Below are 24,801 nucleotides of genomic sequence, written 5' to 3'. Positions count from 1 at the left end.
ATGGGACAAAGCTAATATAATAACCTGCTAATATTCTGTCTCGTTTATAGATCGTCCTGCACAGGGAGAAGGAGGTGAAGCAAACCGAGTGTGACATGGCCATGGTGCACCACCTCCTGTCCCAGATCCCCCAGGACCTGCCCTACGAGGAGCTCATCACCCAGGCCCACTGCCTCTTCACCCTCTACCCTCCCTCCCTGCTGGCCAAGCGAGCTGCTCTGCAGTCCCGCAAGAGGTGAGAGGGTCAGGGTCTCCCTGTATAACTTACCATACCCTTTACCTTATAGGGGGGGGGGGGTTACTGTGCTTCAACTAAATCCAGTGTTGTGACTACTGTTGCCAGGAGGACTTGTGAGCTAAAGAACAGAGGCTGCTGTTACATCAGAACATGAGGATATGTGGACCATGCCAGTCACATAATACAGGAGGAGGAGATATTACATGGAAGAGAATGTAGCACAGTTAGATTGGGCTTGTAGACAGTGTAACATTATCTGCAGTGTAGCCACAGCAGGGGGTTCTGTCTTCTGCAAAGGATGGGTCTTTTACTATGCAGGCCTGGCCATGGATCCTCTAGACCCCTCAAACTCAACTCTGGATCTCGAAACCAGTTCCACTGCTTTTTTCATAGTTCCCCTCTAATTTTGTATTTGTATTTATTACGGATCCCCATTAGCGGCTGCCAAGGCAGCAGCTACTCTTCCTGGGGTCTAACCACAATTTACATACAATAAAACAATACATAACACAACACCTTATTACACACTACTCTACCATAACATATTTACAATACAAAATCAACAATACTGCAAAATAACAATATTAAAATGTGTGCGTGTAGAGTGCGTGTGTTAGCATGTAATCAGGGACTGATTTAGACCTGGGACACCAGGACAGTTGGGTGCAATTAATTATCAGGTAGAACAGAAAAGCAGCAGTACTCCGGACCTTGTAGGGTAAGATTTGAATACCCCTCCAGTAAACTACAACATACATTTTATTCAAATATCCAACAATCAGCTTCTAGTCTGAACTGGCCTGAAACAGGGAATGTGAGGAGAGATAGTCCTCTCTGTAGTATTAGCAGTAGATCCAACTTTGTTCAGAGCAGAGCAGAGCAGAGCAGAGCAGAGCAGAGCAGAGCAGGTAGAGCAGCGTAAAGGGATGTAGCTCAGTTGGTAGAGCATGGTGTTTGCAATGCCAGGGTTGTGGGTTTGATTCCCAAGGGGGGCCAGTATGTAAAAATAATGTATGCACTCACAAACTGTAAGTCGCTCTGGATAAGAGCGTCTGCTAAATGACGTAAATGTAAATGTAAATGTAAAGCACTCTTGTGGTCCTCTGGGATTTGTTTTTCCACATGTCCAGCAGGTGGGGCTGTTGAGCAGCAAGTCCCCCAGCCCACACCACAGTGACTCCCTGCTGCTGGAGCTGATCCTCTTCCTCCTTAGTGTCTATTGTGATGTGGCTGACGTTCAGTCCTGCCTGTCTGCATCCCAGCCCTTTGTATGTAAACGCTATCTGTCAGTCTGCGAGATTGAGCCTGCAGATTCTGGCGTTTTTTGAATATACTTTTTTTTTTACAGGTAGGCTGCTAGGCTCACCTTTATGATGCTATCAACACCAGTGGGAGGTTATGAGTACCTTTACCTTGCCCACAAGAGCAATGTTGTTCTCCCTCTATTCATGTCTCCTTCCTAAGGAGAAATGTCATCTAAATTGGACAGAAATCTGGTTCATTTTAGATCTGACAGCTTTTCTGATTCTCTCGCTACCTGCAATTGCCTGTCTCTTGTCAGAAAAGGTTGTCTAGAGAGATGGGGTTGTTAGTAGTCGGTGGCTCTGAGTTTGGGGTGTCTTCTCCTCTTTTGAATGTCACACTCGTCACACCACGGCATTGGAGGCCCCTTGTGCTACCTAATAAATAAGCCTCGTCCCTAGGTAATTAATGGGCTGTCTGATTTAGCATGCAGACCCCCCCCATCCTCCCCCTTTTAAGCATCTGTGGCCTCCGAGGAAAGGGGGGGTACATAGCCTCCTGTATTGTTCTCAAGACAGAGATGAGATGAGCAGCCCTCACCGCACTCCAACCCCTGGCTTCTGGCTCTATTTGTCTGACTGACCTTAGAGTGGGCTGCAATGGGGAAAATTTAGCAATGTAGTGGTTTCCCTCAAGAGGCAGGGGAATGGCGGTGAGGGTGACCCCCAAATGTTCTTCACAATGGATACACCCCCCCGTGCTGCAGGCTCTTTTCCCCCAATCTGCTCATAGTTGTAGGCCTATGTGCTTTGGAGGAGATTTAAAATACATGTTGGATCTCTTACAGGTTTTCTTTTTAATATCATCTTCTTTTCAGGCCTTTTCAGTGATTTTTTTAGGATTAAGAAACATTGTGATGTATCACAATCAAATCTAATCAACAGAGTGAAACCCCCTAAAAACAGAATATTCCACTTCCGTACTGCAGAAGCCGCCACCTGTAACCCACCCAGTGCATCAGCTCCTCCAGCAGCGGTTGGTTGGCTGGCTAGTTGGGTTTGGTGTGTGAGGTGGCTGGCCCAGCAGGACTGTGATATCACCTCAGGCACATCTTTGAGCTGTGGGCCAGGCGGTGGGGGGTTGGAGTGGGGGCTGGCTCAGTGGCGGTTTCTGTGCAGGGACAGCGAGCATGCTGGGAAGCACAGAGGCGTTGGAAACGGATTAGCCAGTTAGACCTTGTGCACAATCACCTCTGAAAGTGCTCCCTCAGACGAGAAACGAACAAATGCCTCTGCACTCATTTTTCCTTCCTCTCTCATACTCAGCCTAAAAACAGGGGCTTCATACGCAAAGGCAATGGATGTTGGTGAACAAGTCAGTGTGTTAACCTCTTGAAGGTTGAATTTTTCTCATCCATTTTTACCTCTCTAGCAGATAAACATGCCCCTTTCAAGCGACTCAGAGTCAAAAACCGAACTAATCCATGGTACTCTCCTGTACTCAAATCAAATCACATTTTATTTGCCACATGCGCCGAATACATTACTGTGAAATGCTTACTTACAGGTCTTAACCAACAATGCATTTATTTTTTCATAAAAATGTAAAATAAAACAACAACAAAAAAGTGTTGAGAAAAAAAGAGAAGAAGTAAAATAAAATAAAAGTAGGGAGGCTATATACAGTGGGGGAAAAAAGTATTTAGTCAGCCACCAATTGTGCAAGTTCTCCCACTTAAAAAGATGAGAGAGGCCTGTAATTTTCATCATAGGTACACGTCAACTATGACAGACAAAATGAGAAAAAAAATCCTGAAAATCACATTGTAGGATTTTTAATGAATTTATTTGCAAATTATGGTGGAAAATAAGTATTTGGTCAATAACAAAAGTTTCTCAATACTTTGTTGGCAATGACACAGGTCAAACGTTTTCTGTAAGTCTTCACAAGGTTTTCACACACTGTTGCTGGTATTTTGGCCCATTCCTCCATGCAGATCTCCTCTAGAGCAGTGATGTTTTGGGGCAGTCGCTGGGCAACACGGACTTTCAACTCCCTCCAAAGATTTTCTATGGGGTTGAGATCTGGAGACTGGCTAGGCCACTCCAGGACCTTGAAATGCTTCTTACGAAGCCACTCCTTCGTTGCCCGGGCGGTGTGTTTGGGATCATTGTCATGCTGAAAGACCCAGCCACGTTTCATCTTCAATGCCCTTGCTGATGGAAGGAGGTTTTCACTCAAAATCTCACGATACATGGCCCCATTCATTCTTTCCTTTACACGGATCAGTCGTCCTGGTCCCTTTGCAGAAAAACAGCCCCAAAGCATGATGTTTCCACCCCCATGCTTCACAGTAGGTATGGTGTTCTTGGGATGCAACTCAGCATTCTTTGTCCCCCAAACACGACGAGTTGAGTTTTTACCAAAAAGTTCTATTTTGGTTTCATCTGACCATATGACATTCTCCCAAACCTCTTCTGGATCATCCAAATGCACTCTAGCAAACTTCAGACGGGCCTGGACATGTACTGGCTTAAGCAGGGGGACACGTCTGGCACTGCAGGACGTCTGGCACTGCAGGATTTGAGTCCCTGGCGGCGTAGTGTGTTACTGATGGGAACACCATACCTCAAATAAGGGATCTTTAGGTAAGCAGGAGGTAAGCTGGAGGTAAGCTTCTCATATGGTGTTGAGTAAAGCTTAACCATGTATTAGATCGTAGGTAGGTAGTTAGCTGTAGTTAGGTATTGTATTTATTATAGGTTAGTATTGTTGTTATTGTAGGTTTCCGTAGGTAATTGTAGGTTAGTATCGAAGCACGAGGCTAGCTAGCTAGCGGGTAGCTACTGGTAACGATTAGCAACGCTGGAGAGCTGGTTCCAATGTTAATGTAGTGCTAGCCAACGTTTAATTTTTTGCTGCGTTATGCGTTATGAAAGGAACTAGACACGGACTTGAATTATCTGTTTAGTGTGCTAACACACTCTTGGCAGTTTGTTGTAACCAAGTATTGATGCTAAATTGTGTGTTAATGGATGCTAGCTTGCAAGTTAGCTACGGCGTGGGTTGTTGTGTGTAGTTACTGTGTCTTGGCAGTGCCGGCTGTAGCACGAAGCGAGCTACCTAGCCGTTTTTTTTCGAACAGAGTCAGAGTCAACACAATAGCCATTGTGTGCCGGGTGTAGCACGAAGCTAGCTAGCTAGCCGTTCTTCAAACAAAGTCAACACAGTGGCCATTGCTAGCTACCCAACACGACTAGCTAACTGTACGGTAGTAGCTAAATACAATATACTTGTCCTAGCTAGCCAACGTCTAATCATTGCTGCGTCATGAAAGGAACTTGACACAGACACGAATGATCTGTTTAGTGTGTTATCACACTATTGGTGGTTTGTTGTGACCAAGTGTTGGTGCTAAACGGTGTGTTATTGTTATTGGATGCTAGCTTGCTAGTTAGCTATGGTGTCATAGTTGGCTAGCTGAATAAAGTGGGTTGAGTCTATTCCTTTAAACATTGAACCGCTGTGGTTCACAACAATTCTGATTTCTAAAGGCGGAAGTTGGGAGAGTTTTTGTTCGGGTGGTTCAGTGAAACAATTTTAGTTTCTGAGGTAGACGTTTTGGTGAGGGAGGCCCTGCTCTCTCCGCTCCCAGATGCTTAGCTCATTTCATTCCGATCTCCTCTGCATTTTTGTAGCCATTTGCTACAGCCTGTCAACTATGCCTCTGCCTATCCCTGTTCTCTCCTCTCTGCACAGGCTACACAAACGCACCACACCGCGTGGCTGCTGCCTCTCTAACCTGGTGGTCCCTGCACGCACCACCCACGTGGAGTTCCAGGTCGCAGGCAGCCTCTGGAACTGCCGTTCTGCTGCCAACAAAGCTGACTTCATCCCAGCCTATGCCAACCTCCAGTCCCTCGACTTCCTGGCGCTGACGGAAACATGGATCACCACTGAAAACACTGCTACTCCTACTGCTCTCTCCTCGTCTGACCATGTGTTCTCGCATACCCCGAGAGCATCTGGTCAGAGGGGTGGTGGTACAGGAATCCTCATCTCTCCCAAGTGGACATTCTCAATTTTTCCCCTAACCCATCTGTCTATCTCCTCATTTGAATTCCATGCTGTCACAGTCACTAGCCCATTTAAGCTTAATATCCTTGTCATCTATCGCCCTCCAGGTTCCCTTGGAGAGTTCATCAATGAGCTTGACGCCTTGATAAGTTCCTTCCCTGAGGATGGCTCACCCCTCACAGTTTTGGGGGATTTCAACCTCCCTATGTCCACATTTGACTCATTTCTCTCTGCCTCCTTCTTTCCACTCCTCTCCTCTTTGACCTCACCCTCTCACCGTCCCCCCTACTCACAAGGCAGGCAATACGCTTGACCTCATCTTCACTAGATGCTGCTCCTCTACTAATCTCACTGCAACTCCCCTCCATGTCTCCGACCACTACTTTGTTTCCTTTTCTCTCTCGCTCTCCTCCCACACTACTCACTCTGCCCCTACACAGATGGTAATGCGCCGCCGCAACCTTCGCTCTCTCTCTCCCACTACTCTCTCCTCTTCCATCCTATCATCTCTTCCCTCTGCTCAATCCTTCTCCCTCCAATCTCCTGATTCTGCCTCCTCAACCCTCCTCTCCTCCCTTTCTGCATCCTTTGACTCTCTGTGTCCCCTATCCTCCCGGCCGGCCTCGGTCCTCCCCTCCAGCTCCGTGGCTTGATGACCCATTGCGAGCTCACAGAACAGAGCTCCGGGCAGCGGAGCGGAAATGGAAGAAAACTAAACTCCCTGCCGACCTGGCATCTTTTCACTCCCTCCTCTCTACATTTTCTTCATCTGTTTCTGCTGCTAAGGCCACCTTCTACCACTCTAAATTCCAAGCATCTGCCTCTCAACCCTAGGAAGCTCTTTGCCACATTTTCCTCCCTCCTGAATCCTCCCCCTCCCCCCTCCTCTCTCTCTGTGGATGACTTCGTCAACCACTTTGAAAAGAAGGTTGACGACATCCGATCCTCGTTTGTTAAGTCTAATGACACTGCTGGTCTTGCTCACACTGCCCTACCCTATGCTTTGACTTCTTTCTCCCCTCTCTCTCCAGATAAAATCCTGCGACTTGTGACTGCAGGCCGCCCAACAACCTGCCCGCTTGACCCCATCCCCTCCTCCCTTCTCCAGACCATCTCCGGTGACCTTCTCCCCCTACCTCACCTCGCTGATCAACTCATCCTTGACCGCTGGCCATGTCCCTTCCGTCTTCAAGAGAGCGAGAGTTGCTCCCCTTCTCAAAAAAACCAACACTCGACCCCACTGATGTCAACAACTACAGACCAGTATCCCTTCTTTCTTTTCTTTCCAAAACTATTGAGCGTGCCGTCTTTAGCCAACTCTCCTGCTATCTCTCTCAGAATGACCTTCTTGATCCAAACCAATCAGGTTTCAGGACTGGTCATTCAACTGAGACTGCTCTTCTCTGTGTCACGGAGACTCTCCGCACTGCTAAAGCTAACTCTCTCTCCTCTGCTCTTGTCCTTCTAGACCTGTCTGCTGCCTTTGATACTGTGAACCATCAGATCCTCCTCTCCACCCTCTCCGAGCTGGGCATCTCCGGCGCGGCTCACTCCTGGATTGCGTCCTACCTGACCGGTCGCTCCTACCAAGTGGCGTGGCGAGAAGCTGTCTCCGCACCACGTGCTCTCACCACTGGTGTCCCCCAGGGCTCAGTTCTAGGCCCCTCTCCTTTTCTCCCTATACACCAAGTCACTTGGCTCTGTCATATCCTCACATGGCCTTTCCTATCATTGCTACGCTGACGATACACAACTAATCTTCTCCTTTCCCCCTTCTGATAACCAGGTGGCGAATCGCATCTCTGCATGTCTGGCAGACATATCAGTATGGATGACGGATCACCACCTCAAGCTGAACCCTGGCAAGACGGAGCTGCTCTTCCTCCCGGGGAAGGACTGCCCGTTCCATGATCTCGCCATCACGGTTGACAACTCCGCTGTGTCCTCCTCCCAGAGTGCGAAGAGCCTAGGCGTGACCCTGGACAACACCCTGTCGTTCTCCGCCAACATCAAGGCGGTGACCCGCTCCTGCAGGTTCATGCTCTACAACATTCGGAGAGTACGACCCTGCCTTACAGGAAGCGGCACAGGTCCTAATCCAGGCACTTGTCATCTCCCGTCTGGACTACTGCAACTCGCTGTTGGCTGGCCTCCCCTGCCTGTGCCATTAAACCCCTACAACTCATCCAGAATGCCGCAGCCCGTCTGGTGTTCAACCTTCCCAAGTTCTCTCACGTCACCCCCTCCTCCGCACACTCCACTGGCTTCCAGTTGAAGCTCGCATCCGCTACAAGACCATGGTGCTTGCCTATGGAGCAGTGAGGGAACGGCACCTCTGTACCTTCAGGCTCTGATCAGTCCCTACACCCAAACGAGGGCATTGCGTTCATCCACCTCTGGCCTGCTGGCTCCCTTCCTCTGCGGAAGCATAGCTCCCGCTCAGCCCAGTCAAAACTGTTCGCTGCTCTGGCACCCCAATGGTGGAACAAGCTCCCTCACGACGCCAGGACAGCGGAGTCACTCACCACCTTCCGGAGACATTTGAAACCCCACCTCTTTAAGGAATACCTGGGATAGGATAAAGTGTTCCTTCTAACCCCCCCAAATTGTAAAGTGGTTATCCCACTGGCTATAGGGTGAACGCACCAATTTGTGAGTCGCTCTGGCTAAGAGCGTCTGCTAAATGACGTTAATGTGCCCTTGAGCAAGGCACTTAACCCTAATTGCTCCTGTAAGTCGCTCTGGATAAGAGCGTCTGCTAAATGACTAAAATGTAAATGTAAATGTAGGCTTTGTTACTTTGGTCCCAGCTCTCTGCAGGTCATTCACTAGGTCCCCCCGTGTGGTTCTGGGATTTTTGCTCACCGTTCTTGTGATCATTTTGACCCCACGGGGTGAGATCTTGCGTGGAGCCCCAGATCGAGGGAGATTATCAGTGGTCTTGTATGTCTTCCATTTCCTAATAATTGCTCCCACAGTTGATTTCTTCAAACCAAGCTGCTTACCTATTGCAGATTCAGTCTTCCCAGCCTGGTGCAGGTCTACAATTTTGTTTCTGGTGTCCTTTGACAGCTCTTTGGTCTTGGCCATAGTGGAGTTTGGAGTGTGACTGTTTGAGGTTGTGGACAGGTGTCTTTTATACTGATAACAAGTTCAAACAGGTGCCATTAATACAGGTAACGAGTGGAGGACAGAGGAGCCTCTTAAAGAAGAAGTTACAGGTCTGTGAGAGCCAGAAATCTTGCTTGTTTGTAGGTGACCAAATACTTATTTTCCACCATAATTTGCAAATAAATTCATTAAAATCCTACAATGTGATTTTCTGAGAAAAAAAATCTCAATTTGTCTGTCATAGTTGACGTGTACCTATGATGAAAATGACAGGCCTCTCTCATCTTTTTAAGTGGGAGAACTTGCACAATTGGTGGCTGACTAAATACTTTTTTTCCCCACTGTACAGGGGGGTACCGGTGCAGAGTCCATGTGCGGGGGCACCGGCTAGTTGAGGTAATATGTACATGTGGGTAGAGTTAAAGTGACTATGCATTAATAATTAACAGAGTAGCAGCAGCGTAAAAAGATGGGGTGGGGGGGATAGTGCAAATAGTCCGGGTAGCCATGATTAGCTGTTCAGGAGTCTTATGGCTTGGTGGTAGAAGCTGTTGAAAAGCCTTTTGGACCTAGACTTGGCGCTCCGGTACCGCTTGCCGTGCGGTAGCAGAGAGAACAGTCTATGACTAGGGTGGCTGAGTCTTTGACAATTTTGAGGGCCTTCCTCTGACACCGCCTGGTATAGAGGTCCTGGATGGCAGGAAGTTTGGCCCCAGTGATGTACTGGGCCGTACGCACTACCCTCTGTAGTGCCTTGCGGTCGGAGGCCGGGCAGTTGCCATACCAGGCGGTGATGCAACCAGTCAGGATGCTCTCGATGGTGCAGCTGTAGAATTTTTTGAGGATCTGAGGACCCATGCCAAGTCTTTTCAGTCTCCTGAAAGACCTCTTGATAAGAAATCAAGCCTGGGCCAAGGCTAGACAAACTGTCTCGTTAGCTGATTGGCAGCTATTTAGGTAATTGAGAAATCTGTGCACTGCCTCGGCTAAACAGGCCAAATCAAACTAGTTCCTTAGCGCTATGACAGACAGTTAGTGATCCCTCTAAATTCTGGAAAATCGTTAATTCACTGAAGTGGGGGTAATTCCTCTACTTCCCTGCCTAAGCAAGTAGTTTTAGACTCCTGCATCATTGCTGAAAACTTTCAGATTTGTGATTATTTTAATCAGCATTTTATCTCAGCTGGTTTCCTATTTGAAAGAAATGGTGGTCATACTGGTCTTGGCCAGTCAGTTGACTGTTCTTCCCACATACAGCCTCCAGTTGTCTCAATGGATGATCAGTCAACCTGACTTGGGAAATGGTAGTTAGGGTTTTTCTTTTTGGCAACTCACAGAAACTTAAGTTCTTGCTGCCTTGTTAGCTATTGACACCAAGAAGTCATTATGGGCTGACAATTTGGACCCGTCTTTGCTTAAGTATGCTGCACCCCTCATTGCTGTCTCAGTAACACAAATGTTTTAACTTTAGTATCAGGAAATATTCCAAAAGTGTGGAAAGCATATTTTGTGCTACCACTCCATAAGGGAGGGGATAGTAGTGATCTCGATAACAATCGACCCATTTCCAGGCTCCCTTGCGAAAATACTAGAATCATTGGTCAACAAACAGCTACGTTATTTTCTATCTGTAAATTGTATTCTTTATGTTATTCAATCCAGATTAAGACCTAAACATAGCACCACTATGGCTACCATGCTTGTTTTTAAATTATATTGCAAATGCCTTGGATTATAGAAATAATTGTGATGCCATGTTTGTAGACTTGTCAAAGGCTTTTGATACTGTAGACCAAGACCATGTTATTCTTTTGAATAAGCTGTCCTCGAAAGGGTTGGGTACTGATGCTTGCTGATGGTTTCATAATTATCTCAATGACAGAACTCAGGTCATCAAGGTAGATGGGATCAAATCTGAGTTCCTTGAGGTACATAAAGGGGTGCCCCAAGGTTCGTCACTCGGCCCACTACTTTTTACAATCTATCAAGATAACATTGGTAATGCTGTAAAACAATTATAATATTCATTTGTATGCAGATGATACTGTGTTGTATTCCATTGCTCCATCAGTTGGCCAAGCCTTTTCACATTTGAAGTCTGATTTTCAAACACTGCAGAGGTCACTACTGGATTTAAAGTTACTGCTAAATGCAAACAAAACGCATGCTTTTTTCTAGGTCCCATAACCCAGATTTAAATGAATTTGTAATGACTAGTTTCAATGGTACACAGATTGAATTCCATTCTACAAATATCTTGGTTCTGGCTTGATGACAAACGGTCATTTATAAAACCATGTCACTGAGCTGGTGAAGAAGTTGAAGTTCAAGGTTGGTTCTTTTACATAAACAAAGCATGTCTGATTTTTGTGAATAGGAAGGAAATTGTCCAGGCCAATTTTATGTATATTTTAGATTATGGGGATATTATCTACAGTGAGGGAAAAAAGTATTTGATCCCCTGCTGATTTTGTACATTTGCCCACTGACAAAGTAATTATCAGTCTATAATTTTAATGGTAGGTTTATTTGAACAGTGAGAAACAGAATAACAACAACAAAATCCAGAAAAACGCATGTTATAAATTGATTTGCATTTTAATGAGGGAAATAAGTATTTGACCCCCTCTCAATCAGAAAGATTTCTGGCTCCCAGGTGTCTTTTATACAGGTAACGAGCTGAGATTAGGAGCACACTCTTAAAGGGATTGCTCCTAATCTCAGTTTGTTAAAAAGCAATCAATCAATCAGATTCCAAACTCTCCACCATGGCCAAGACCAAAGAGCTCTCCAAGGATGTCAGGGACAAGATTGTAGACCTACACAAGGCTGGAATGGGCTACAAGACCATCGCCAAGCAGCTTGGTGAGAAGGTGACAACAGTTGGTGTGATTATTCGCAAATGGAAGAAACACAAAATAACTGTCAATCTCCCTCGGCCTGGGGCTCCATGCAAGATCTCACCTCGTGGAGTTGCAATGATCATGAGAACGATGAGGAATCAGCCCAGAACTACACGGGAGGATCTTGTCAATGATCTCAAGGCAGCTGGGACCATAGTCACCAAGAAAACAATTGGTAATACACTACGCCGTGAAGGACTGAAATCCTGCAGCGCCCGCAAGGTCCCCCTGCTCAAGAAAGCACATATACAGGCCTATTTGAAGTTTGCCAATGAACATCTGAATGATTCAAAGGAGAACTGGGTGAAAGTGTTGTGGTCAGATGAGACCAAAATCGAGCTCTTTGGCATCAACTCGCCGTGTTTGGAGGAGGAGGAATGCGGCCTATGACCCCAATAACACCATCCCCACCGTCAAACATGGAGGTGGAAACATTATGCTTTGGGGGTGTTTTTCTGCTAAGGGCACAGGACAACTTCACCGCATCAAAGGGACGATGGACGGGGCCATGTACCGTCAAATCTTGGGTGAGAACATCCTTCCCTCAGCCAGGGCATTGAAAATGGGTCATGGATGGGTATTCCAGTATGACAATGGCCCAAAACACATGGCCAAGGCAACAAAGGAGTGGCTCAAGAAGAAGCACATTAAGGTCCTGGAGTGGCCTAGCCAGTCTCCAGACCTTAATCCCATAGAAAATCTGTGGAGGGAGCTGAAGGTTTGAGTTGCCAAACGTCAGCCTCGAAACCTTAATGACTTGGAGAAGATCTGCAAAGAGGAGTGGGACAAAATCCCTCCTGAGATGTGTGCAAACCTGGTGGCCAACTACAAGAAACGTCTGACCTCTGTGATTGCCAACAAGGGTTTTGCCACCAAGTACTAAGTCATGTTTTGCAGAGGGGTCAATTACACTGCTAAAAAAAATAAAGGGAACACTTAAACAACACAATGTAACTCCAAGTCAATCACACTTCTATGAAATCAAACTGTCCACTTAGGAAGCAACACTGATTGACAATACATTTCACATGCTGTTGTGCAAATGGAATAGACAACAGGTGGAAATTATAGGCAATTAGCAAGACACCCCCAATAAAGGACTGGTTTTGCAGGTGGTGACCACAGACCACTTCTCAGTTCCTATGCTTCCTGGCTGATGTTTTGGTCACTTTTGAATGCTGGCGGTGCTTTCACTCTAGTGGTAGCATGAGACGGAGTCTACAACCCACACAAGTGGCTCAGGTAGTGCAGCTCATCCAGGATGGCACATCAATGCGAGCTGTGGCAAGAAGGTTTGCTGTGTCTGTCAGTGTAGTGTCCAGAGCATGGAGGCGCTACCAGGAGACAGGCCAGTACATCAGGAGACGTGGAGGCCGTAGGAGGGCAACAACCCAGCAGCAGGACTGCTACCTCCGCCTTTGTGCAAGGAGGAGCAGGAGGAGCACTGCCAGAGCCCTGCAAAATGACCTCCAGCAGGCCACAAATGTGCATGTGTCTGCTCAAACGGTCAGAAACAGACTCCATGAGGGTGGTATGAGGGCCCGACGTCCACAGGTGGTTGTTGTGCTTACAGCCCAACACCGTGCAGGACGTTTGGCATTTGCCAGAAAACACCAAGATTGGCAAATTCGCCACTGGCGCCCTGTGCTCTTCACAGATGAAAGCAGGTTCACACTGAGCACATGTGACAGACGTGACAGAGTCTGGAGACGCCGTGGAGAACGTTCTGCTGCCTGCAACATCCTCCAGCATGACCGGTTTGGCGGTGGGTCAGTCATGGTGTGGGGTGGCATTTCTTTGGGGGGCCGCACAGCCCTCCATGTGCTCACCAGAGGTAGCCTGACTGCCATTAGGTACCGAGATGAGATCCTCAGACCCCTTGTGAGACCATATGCTGGTGCGGTTGGCCCTGGGTTCCTCCTAATGCAAGACAATGCTAGACCTCATGTGGCTGGAGTGTGTCAGCAGTTCCTGCAAGAGGAAGGCATTGATGCTATGGACTGGCCCGCCCGTTCCCTAGACCTGAATCCAATTGAGCACATCTGGGACATCATGTCTCGCTCCATCCACCAACGCCACGTTGCACCACAGACTGTCCAGGAGTTGGCAGATGCTTTAGTCCAGGTCTGGGAGGAGATCCCTCAGGAGACCATCCGCCACCTCATCAGGAGCATGCCCAGGCGTTGTAGGGAGGTCATACAGGCACGTGGAGGCCACACACACTACTGAGCCTCATTTTGACTTGTTTTAGGACATTACATCAAAGTTGGATCAGCCTGTAGTGTGGTTTTCCACTTTAATTTTGAGGGTGACTCCAAATCCAGACCTAAATTTGATTTCCATTGATCATTTTTGTGTGATTTTGTTGTCAGCACATTCAACTATGTAAAGAAAAAAGTATTTAATAAGATTATTTCATTCATTCAGATCTAGGATGTGTTATTTTAGTGTTCCCTTTATTTTTTTGAGCAGTGTACTTATTTCCCTCATTAAAATGCTAATCAATTTATAACATTTTTGACATGCGTTTTTTTCAGGATGTTTTTGTTGTTATTCTGTCTCTCACTGTTCAAATAAACCTACCATTAAAATTATAGACTGATCATGACTTTGTCAGTGGGCAAACGTACAAAATCAGCAGGGGATCAAATACTTTTTTCCCTCACTGTATATGCATGCAGCAGCATCTACACTTAAACCACTAGATGCTGTTTTCCATTGTGTCCTTAGGTTTATTACTGGTGATGGTTATAGAACTCACCATTGTGTCTTGTATCAAAAAGTGGGTTGGGCCTCTTTTGTATGTAAGAGGGCAGCATTTTCTTGTGTTTATCTACAAAACACTTCCTATGTATCTATCATCATTAATAAAATGTTGACGTACAAATTACCAAACCCGGTCTCAGGCTTGGATAACAATGGAGGCCCCTTCAGTCTCCACAGAGTTGGGTAAAGCTGCTTTTAGTTTTTTTGCACCCTTTATGTGGAACAACTTACAGAGCTCTCTGAAATTATACTGAACACAAAAAAAGGCAACATGCAACAATTTCAAAGATTTTACTGAGTTACAGTTCATATAAGGAAATCAGTCAATTAAAATAAATTCATTAGGACCTAATCTATGGATTTCACATGACTGGGAATACAGATATGCATCTGTTGGTCACAGATACCTTTAAGAAAGTAGGGGCGTGGATCAGAAAACCAGCCAGTATCTGGTGTGACCACTATTTGCCTCATGCAGCGTGACACATCTCCTTTGCATAGAGTTGATCAGGCTGTTGATTGTGGCCTGTAGAATGTTGTCCCACTCCTCTTCAATGGCTGTGCGAAGTTGCTGGATATTGGGAGGAACTGGAACACGCTGTCGCACACGTCAACCCAGAGTATCCCAAACATGCTCAATGGGTGTCATGTCTGGTGAGTATGCAGGCCATGGAAGAACTGGGACATTTTCAGCTTCCAGGAATTTTGTACAGATCCTGGTGACATTGGGCCGTGCATTATCATGCTGAAACAGTAGGTGATGAATGGCACGAATTTGGGCCTCAGGATCTCGTCACGGAATCTCTGTGCATTCAAATTGCCATCGATAAAATGCAATTTTGTTCGTTGTCCGTAGCTTATGCCTGCCCATACCATAACTCCACCGCCACCATGGTACACTCTGTTCACAACAGCAAACCACTCGCCCACACGACGCCATACACGTGGTCTGCGGTTGTGAGTCCGGTTGGATGTACTGCCAACTTCTCTAAAATGATGTTGGAGGCTTATGGTAGAGAAATTAACATTACATTCTCTGGCAACAGCTCTGGTGGACATCCCTTCAGTCAGCATGCCAATTGCACACTCGCTCAAAACTTGAGACATCTGTGGCATTGTGTTGTGACAAAACTGCACATTTTAGAGTGGCCTTTTCATTGTCCCCAGCAGAAGGTGCACCTGTGTAATGATCATGCTGTTTAATCAACTTCTTGATATGCCACACCTGTCAGGTGGATGGATTATCTTGGCAAAGGAGAAATGCTCACTAACAGGGATATAAAAAATGTGGCAAAGATTTGAGAGAAATAAGCTTTTTGTGCGTATGGAACATTTCTGGGATCTTTTATTTCAGCTCATGAAACATGGGACCAACACTTTACATTTTGCTTTTATATTTTTGTTCAGTGTAGATGTTCTGGTCCCCCTTGGCCAGTTCAGACTAATGATTGGAGACCTCTATGCTGATAAATGTGTCTGATTTTCTTAATATGTTTTTTTATTTTGTATATTGCATGTGTATCCTTCCACTGGCGCTGCAGTCATCCCTCTGTCCGTATCCTTCCACCCCGTGCTGCAGTCATCCCTCTGTCCGTATCCTTCCACTGGCGCTGCAGTCATCCCTCTGTCCGTATCCTTCCACCCCGTGCTGCAGTCATTCCTCTCCCGGAAAAAATGACATTGCTGACAAGGGGCCTTGAGTGACAGCTGGATACAAATGTCTGCCTGGAGGTACACAGATAGTGTCATGCTCTCTGGCTAGTTGCTGCTTCCTTCCAATTGTAGGAAGTGCTGAGTGAGTCAGTCAGTCAGAAAGTCAGTCAGTCAGGGTTGGCCTGGGCTGATTTCACAACAGGTGACTTCGGGTAGAGCGAGAGTTGGTGACACCCAGGACAGGTTTGTATTCATTAGTGCACACAGAACGTTTTTCAGCAGAAAACGGAAAATGAGCATTTCTTATTTGACACTCCAGGTAGAATCCTCCCTGTTTCAGTCCGTTTTCTTCCATTTGGTGCCTAATGAATACGACCCAGGAGAGCTAGGGTGGCTGTGGGACTCTTGTATACGAGACATGGCATTAGCTCCGTACATGAAGGTCATGTCTGTGTTGGTTTGACTTTGACCCAATATAGAGTAACAGGTGACCTCATCTCCCTCTTGCCCAGTAGTAGGGCGATGCATGACATGCAAGTGAAAGTGTGACGACGAGTCTGACTAACTGATAGTGTATTTTAGATCTAGCTGCAGCATATTGACTGAGTTGTGGTGTGTGTCTGACGAGAAAGGGAGAGAAGGAAAGAGTGAGATACTGTACAGGGAGAGAGAGAGAGAGGGCAGGGGTGTAGTGTTGCGTCACGCTGCACGGCTGAGAGAGCAGCTCCCGGTGGTGACATGACAAACAGGCCAGGTCGGTGGTGATGACTCAACCACACTGAACATCCTCTGCTTCTTCTGGGTCACGAGGATAACTGCATGCTGAATCACCCGTCTGACCGCTGTTGTGTCCTTACTTTACTTTGGACTAGGGAATAGGGTGCCATTTGGGACGCATCCATGGTTTACTAATGCAAATTAAAACATGACTACACAACTACTGTGGCACAGCACCACTGACTACAGGACAGGTTAGGCCAAGGTCACATACGGTGAATGACCGGCAGGCAGGCAGGCAGGCAGGGGATGGAAGGGTCACAATGCCCATAGGATCTTTTTTATTGTTTTTGAAATCCCTGTAATGACCACATATTTAATTTCAAAGGGAAGAAGCCAGCAAAGCCACCTGTACCTCGCAAAATATTTCTCAAATTCTATGAAGGTTTAGAATGAGCTGCTTTGATCACGGTCATCATCTCACTATCCTGTCAGCTGTATTCAAAGACTGAGTGTCACTGTCATTGACGAGGTCCTAGACCCTTTCATCAGGAGGAGAAACGAGAGGAGAGGACATAGGCTAAGCCAGCCTCCGTACTGTCACACGGAGCTATGTTCCAAATGACACCCTATTCCCTATTTAGTGCACAACTTTTTTTTTGTGATCAACATTTTATTTTTTATTTCACATCATACAATACACAACGCAGGATCACGTTACAAATATGAACTTAGTGCACTACTTTTGACAAGGTAGCTCTGGTCAAAAGTAGTGCACTAGAAAGGGAATAGGGTGCAGTTTGGGATGCTGTCAGAGAGAGGAAGGAGAGGAGTGAGTGAGTGATAGAAGTCAGCCACTACTGTATGTACTGTACACTATAGATGGAGGTTCATCAGAGGAGCTGGGCACTCTGGGGTGTTAAGCTGTTTAAAGTGAAAGATAAAAAGTTAATTGTCTGCCGTTACCTGTCAGCTATTTTCAGCCTGGGCTCATTAGCAGATGATTCTAATGAGAGAGAGAGAGATGGGAGAGATGGAGAATCAAAAAGTCGAACGAAAGACTTTAAAGATATTGAACCCCTCAACGCACGCTCGCTCGGGGTACCATTTTCCGAGAGGCATTTTTCTGTCATAAACCGTCCCGTTTTTATTTTTACAAGGTTCATAATCGGAGAGAAAAGGCATTTGCATTTTGTGTTGCAGCGCAATGTTTACTATTACTTCCAGAGGGACGATAATGAAATGGAAGTGAATATCTTACGATTTTTTAATGATGTTTTTCTCCAAACTGTTGAGGAGAAGAAGAAAAAAAATCAGCCTTGTTGCCGTTGTCTTGCCCATCAGCGCTGGCTGGTGCTTCTGCTGTTGTGTTGCTATTGTAATTGAGAGAAAGCCGTAGCCAAATTAAAAGTGGCTTCTCTCAGTGTCTTTGTTGAGGCCATAGGGCACTGCTCCCTCCCTCCCATATGGAGCATTTCTTCTTTTTCTTTTGTCACCCGTCTCTCTCCCTTCTGTCTTTCTTATTGACATTTCTTCACTCTGTCATTCACTGTATTTTGCTGCAAGGCCACTAGTCCTCCTCCCCCATTGACAGTGGTAAACAATAGGCAATATCCTGTAGTAGGACAACTCATATTGTGAAGTGCCGACCCTATTTATTTGTCTACCGCCTGTTTCAGTATTCTTGTGAGCCATAACCAACTCGGCAGCGATGAATAACTGTTATGAGAAACGAATGTTTCTCTTACACTTTATCAGACAAAACAGTATTTCCTTCTGTCTCTCTCCAGCATCACCATCAACTGTTTCAAGGCCTTCCAGATGAGCACTCAGCAGCAGCGGCCCGACTCGGTCCTCCGTCGGCAGCTCCTCCGGGGCCCAGCCCGAGGCCGAGGGGGCCTAGACTCCCAACTGGCCATGCCCAAGGACACGCAGCCCAACCAGGCTGCCAACCAGCTTGTCAAGATGGCCGTGTGGGGCATCTCAGCCACCCTGGGGGCGGCCGCTCTGGCTGTGGCCCAGACCGCCCTGGACTGGGCTCCTGACTTCTTTATGCAGCTCTACTGATGGACTTACTGCAGCCCGCTGTTAAGGAGCAGGGGGTAAGGAGGGAAACGGGTCTACCTCTGTTAAGGAACAGGGGGGAGGGAGATGGAAGGGAGGTGGGGGAGAGGAGCACTCCCCCAGTTGAGGAGTAGGAGGAATGAGATGCTAGGGCAGTAGGGAGGAAGAGAGGAGGGAGACAGGAGCTAGTGCCAAATGGGTTGAGCCACTAACACATATGTAAACCCTCAGCCTAGGAGAGGTGGAGCACCCCAGAGGACCTTGTGTGCCAAACTCAGTTCCATGAAAAGAAAGGGGAGGAAAAAGCCTTTATTTATTCAGTAGTGTTTTTATTTATGGATTTTACTTGTGCTAATATTGGTTAATGAAAGGTAGTAGATTAGTTTTTGTAATGATAAGCATTTCCGAGTGCTGGCCTGTGTGCCGTCAGCAAGCATGTCTGGGGAGGAAAACGCGCCGGTAGCTAATTCACAGCAGCACAAATGATGAAAAATACGTCTTCCCCCACCCTTCTGCTGATTGCCTTGGGTTGGGAGTGGAGGAGCGGTTCATTAGGGGGTGGAAACACTCACTCAATCAGGTGGTTTTTATTCAGAGAGGTCGACTATGGGGAGGGAGAGAGAGAGAGAGAGAACCCAATTTCTGCTTTAAACTGGCACTTTAAAGTAACCGGCTTCCCTCCAGTTGATGTCGATGGAGGATTTATAGAGTACATGTAAAATATTCACCTGCACACCACTAGGAGACAGTTACCATTTACATCAGCATGAAAGGAAGGCTGCTGTCCCAAATGGCTCCCTATTCCCTTTTGTAGTGCACTACTTTTAATACAGGGCCCATAGGGTGTAGTGTGCTATATAGGGAATAGGGTGCCATTTGGGATGCAATCGAAATGTCCACACTTATGCCTCCAACAACCCTCTAGACTACCGCTGTCACTAGCCAAATACTTATTCAGTTAGCTGTACTAACTGGATAGCCCTGCGGCTTTTTAAAGTATGTTTTATTAAATGTTTTTACAAGAACAAGACTCTGAGAGAGTGTGTATCTGTCCAAAGACAAACGAGTTCGGAAGTCTTGCGTTCTATTGGTTCTATGTCATCACACTGTTGTGTATTCATTATGGAAGGAGACCCTATAAAACACTGAGGATACTTGATGATCATAATGTTACAATGCATGCTGTATGTGTGCACCCCCTGTATTGGAGGGGTGGTGTTGTTTTAATTAGCATTTGATGATCTCGGTGCCTTGGAGGTGATGGATATAGCAACCAATGGGCAGCTGTTGCTATGCTCTAAGTTAATTTGATCAATACTACATGAATCACTGCCAGGAAGGACAACATGGTTGGTTTGGTTTGGTTCTGTAAAACATATGTCTATGTTCCATGCAGCCTAGTTAGATGCTACTAGCCAAGCCAGAAAGTCAGAAAGGCACAGGCCATATTTTTATTTCATGTGAGTTTAATTTGAGCCTCTGGCTATTTGCAAGGGTTTAGCCCAATCATTCACCGGAATACATTTAACTAATGAAGCTGACAAAGCAAGATCTTAAAAGGCCCAATGCAGCCGTTTTAACTCAATATAAACATTTCTGGGTAACAATAAGTACCATACTGTGATTGGTTTCAATTAAAATAGTAAACAAAAAATAGTTTCTTAGTAAAAGGCAATTTCTCAAGCAAGAATTTTGCTAGGACTGTGGGAGTGATCTGAGTGGGGATGGGAAAACAGAAAAGTAGTTGTTATTGGCCGAGAGGTTTGGAACTCTCTTTCTTGATCTATTAACTAGACTGAACAAAAATATAAACGCAACATGTAAAGTGTTGGTCCCATTCCTCATGAGCTAATATAAAAGATCCCAGAAATGTTCCATGTCTCAGGTTTTGAGGAAGCGTTCAATTGGCATGCTGACTGCAGGAATGTCACCAGAGCTGTTGCCAGAGCATTGAATGTTCATTTCTCTACCATAAGCCGCCTCCAACATCATTTTAGAGAATTTGGCAGTACATCCAACCGGCCTCACAACCGGCGTTGTGTGGGTGAGCGGTTTGCTGATGTCAACGTTATAAACAGAGTGCCCCATGGTGGCGGTGGGGTTATTGTATGGGTAGGCATAAGCTATGGACAACGAACACAATTGCATTTTATCGATGGCAATTTGAATGCACAGGGATACCGTGACAAGATCCTGAGGCCCATTGTCGTGCCATTCATCCGCCGCCATCACCTCATGTTTCAGCATGATAATGCATGGCCTGCATACTCAGACATGCCATCCACTGAGCATGTTTGGGATGCTCTGGATCGACGTATACGACAGCGTGTTCCAGTTCCCGCCAATGTCCAGCAACTTCGCACAACCATTGAAGAGGAATGGGACAACATTCCACAGGCCACAATCAACAGCCTGATCAACTCTATGCGAAGGAGATGTGTTTTGCGCTGCATGAGGCAAATGGTGGTCACACCAGATACTGACTGGTTTTCTGATCCACGCCCCTACCTTTTTTCTAAGGTATCTGTGACCAACAGATGCATATCTGTATTCCCAGTCATGTGAAATCCATAGATTTGGGCTTACTGCATTTATTTCAATTGACTGCTTTCCTTATATGAACTGATACTCAGTAAATATTTGAAATTGTTGCATTTATATTTTTGTTCAGTATAATTTACCGCATGGTGATGTCACCATTGAAGGCCAAAACTCCATCCCACCAAAACAAGCTGAAATTCCAGGCGGTCTTTTCAAACCGCTCTTAGACTAAAAGGGCATTATCATAATTTTAACAATAACACAGCATTATACAAATCTCATAGTGATCAGTTTATTAGGTACACCCATCTAGTACGGGGTCGGACACCCCTTTGCCTCCAGAACAGCCTGAATTCTTCAGGGCATGGAAACGTTGCTCAATTGGTATCAAGGGACCTAACATGTGTCAGGAAAACATTCCCCATATCATTACACCACCGCCACCAGACTGTACCGTTGACACCAGGCAGGATGGGGCAATGGATTCATGCTGCTTACGCCAAATCCTGACTCTGCCATCAGCATGGCGCAAAATAAACCGGGATTTGTCGAACCAGGCAATGGTTTTCCACTCCTCAATTGTCCAGTGTTGGTGAATGCGTGCCCACTGGAGCCGCTTCTTGTTGTTTTTAGCTGATAGGAGTGGAATCCGGTGTGGTCATCTGCTGCAATAGCCCATCCGTGACACGGGCCGACAAGTTGTGCATTCCGAGATGCTGTTCTCCACACCACTGTTATACTGCATCGTTATTTGCCGGTTTGTGGCCCGCTTGTTAGCTTGCATGATTCTTGCCGTTCTCCTTCGACCTCTCAGCAACAAGCTGTTTTCGTCCACAGGACTGTCGCTGACAATGTCGCACCATTCTCGGTAAACCCTAGACACTGTCGTGCCTTAAAAGCCCAGGAGGCCGGCAGTTTTTGAGATACTGGAACCGCCGCGCCTGGCACCGACGATCATACCATGCTCAAAGTCGGTTAGGTCACTCATTTTGCCCATTCTAGCGTTCAAACCATTTTTGTGAATGGGGTGGTGTACCTAATAAACTGGCCAGTGTATATAAAACACAGGAAAGTTTGACTGCACTGGGCCTTTAAAAGATGAGAAACGACAAGAAACCACTGGTCTGATTTCAGAATTACTCAAATTTCACCAAATTGTATATGTTTGAAATGTATGACACATCTTTTAATTTGTCATAGGTTGTGTTTATGAAGCTGTTCATTAATAGTTTTGATATGATTGTCAGTAATTTGTCATGATTATTCATTGATTTGTTAATTTATTTTGGTGCTATATTTTAAGATGTGTTTTGCATGCATTACACATCAACTTTGCGAGGAAAATAACATTATGAATATTGCAAAATGAACTTGGAACAGACAGAGGCCCAACACAACATTGTTGATTTAAAACATACTCAGAGACCCAACACTATTGATTAAAACATATTCAGATCCCGGTTACTGAGCTACTGGCCTTTTGGAGTGTTGTTGGCAGAGGATCTAGTTTGATGGGAGACACTAGACAGTTAGTTTATTGGCTCAGTCTCTCTCTCTCGCTCTCCCCCCCAGTCTAACTGGGGTCTTGTTGACACCCGCTCTTCTAAATCCTGTCCAGTTGGAACAGGTTAGCATGACTACTGGCCTTTTGATCTGCCCTGTCTGTCTTGACCCTGGAGTTTTCCACTGCCCAAATGTTTACGGCAGAGACTATGGGCAATTGTCTGAAGAACCTTCCCAAACATGGTACACTAGCCTATACTTCCCAGAGAAAGCTAACTTTTAATGGGTGTCCGGCACTGACACTAGCCATGGTACAGGCTGTGTCCCAAATGGCACCCTATTCCTTTTATACTGCACAATACCAGTAGTGCACTATATAGGGAATATGGTGCCATTTGGGACGCACCCACAGAGGCGAGTGTTCAAGTCGCGCCACCATTCGACAGGTGCAAGGCTTTTTATTGCTTGGCAATAAGAACGTTTCCAGTCCATTCATGTGACGACTGTTTTGCTACGCTGCATGTGCTTCCACAAAAAAACGGTTATGTTGAAATTGAATACCCCAATGTTTTATTTTCTTGTTTGTGAATTTGATGCACAGTGCACACGTGAAATGGTTTACATTAACGGTACAGTACGATGCATTTGAAAGTATTTCTACATATCACAGAATCTTTGCACATGCTGTTGTGTTATGACCATGTCAATATTGATAATGAGGAGACATCAATGTCTCTATTTGCATCTTTCATTCAGGTCTGGTATTCTGTTATGATGTTCTTGGTTAGAGAACAATTTGTCTTTTGGTAAGGAAAAGCACATCAATAAAGACATGAAAAAAAGAACATTATAGTTACATGACAATCTGTTTTCATTGTCTTAGGGTGTGTCAATCTCTATTGCACTCCACACTGCCCTTTCAAAAGGAACACGTGTTCAGTGGCGATTTTAGCATGTAAATATTTTTTTTAATGCATGCCAGCAAAGCCACTACGCAACACTAAACAATACATTAATTGCACTATAAAGCTCTCCCAACAGCAGTCCCAACACCACTGCTACACCTGGCTATCAGCGGAGCCTTGTCTGGCAGTGAAACAGTTAATTCAGCCTAATTTACTGACTTTAAAAAAAACATAGCTGATATGGCTGATTGCTTAAACATATGTGGTTTCTACCGACAGTACAAACTATGGCATAAGGGGACGACGAGCGGCAATCCATAATTTCCATTAAGACATTAATGAGCGAGCTAGGACGGACGTAGTCAATATAACTATTTGTTCAGCACTTTTGAAATGTATGGCTACAGAATTCATGGGCCATTCTTACAGTATTCTCCCTGTACACCAAGTCAGAACCGTAGGATAAATAAAGGGGGCATTTAAGCAGACAATGAAAGCTCTTACAATATTCGATGATGACATTTCTCTAAAACAGGCTATAGGCTAAATGTGCACCACCAAGTCAGAACAGTAGGCTAAGTTATGAGATGAAAAGGGAGCAAATTATTAGGGTGAGGCACATGGGCTACTAACAGCTTACTACACAACATACACTTAGTATTACTTTCTTAGCTACAGTATACATATCTCCTTGGCATATTACATCATTTATGCAGCAGCATACAATAAATTTTTGGACTCACCTTGTTGTGCTGTGCTCACTTGAACAGGAAGGTGGCGCTGCGGTCCTTCTTGTGGGCTCTAGAAAGAGGCCCGGATTTCCGACCCAGTCTGAGCTAGTTTGACGTCATTTTATCTGTGCCCTATGACCTTGAGCCTTTTCGGATGGGCACATCTAATGTAAGTCTATGGCAGCACCCAACGGCCTTTAATTTTCGAGCTCTACCCGTAGATTTTGTGGTGACGTAGTGTCGCCATGAGTGACAGAACACTGAGCCAATCACGGCGCAACTAGAGAACATTACCAACCCCTACGCTCCGTATTTTCCAGTGGCTGCCCCACCACCACAGAAAGCACTGA

The 24,801-nt window shown here is 45.8% G+C and overlaps 1 protein-coding gene across 1 annotated transcript in view; it reads left to right on the top strand.

Annotated features, from left to right (window-relative positions):
• The window catches only part of zgc:63863 (uncharacterized protein LOC393372 homolog), a 42,554-nt gene extending 22,753 nt beyond the window's left edge, over nt 1–19,801 (top strand). The window contains exons 7-8 of the mRNA XM_041883543.2: nt 51–235; nt 18,498–19,801. Coding sequence (XP_041739477.1) covers nt 51–235; nt 18,498–18,774 — 462 coding nt within the window. The 3' untranslated portion in view covers nt 18,775–19,801. The remainder of the gene's footprint in view (nt 1–50; nt 236–18,497) is intronic.
• The last annotated feature ends 5,000 nt before the right edge of the window (nt 19,802–24,801 follow it).

This window comes from Coregonus clupeaformis, chromosome 8 (assembly GCF_020615455.1).
Source record: "Coregonus clupeaformis isolate EN_2021a chromosome 8, ASM2061545v1, whole genome shotgun sequence".
NCBI lineage: Eukaryota > Metazoa > Chordata > Actinopteri > Salmoniformes > Salmonidae > Coregonus > Coregonus clupeaformis.
The sequence above is the reverse complement of the archived record's forward strand: the minus strand, read 5'-3'. Positions and strand labels throughout refer to the sequence as shown.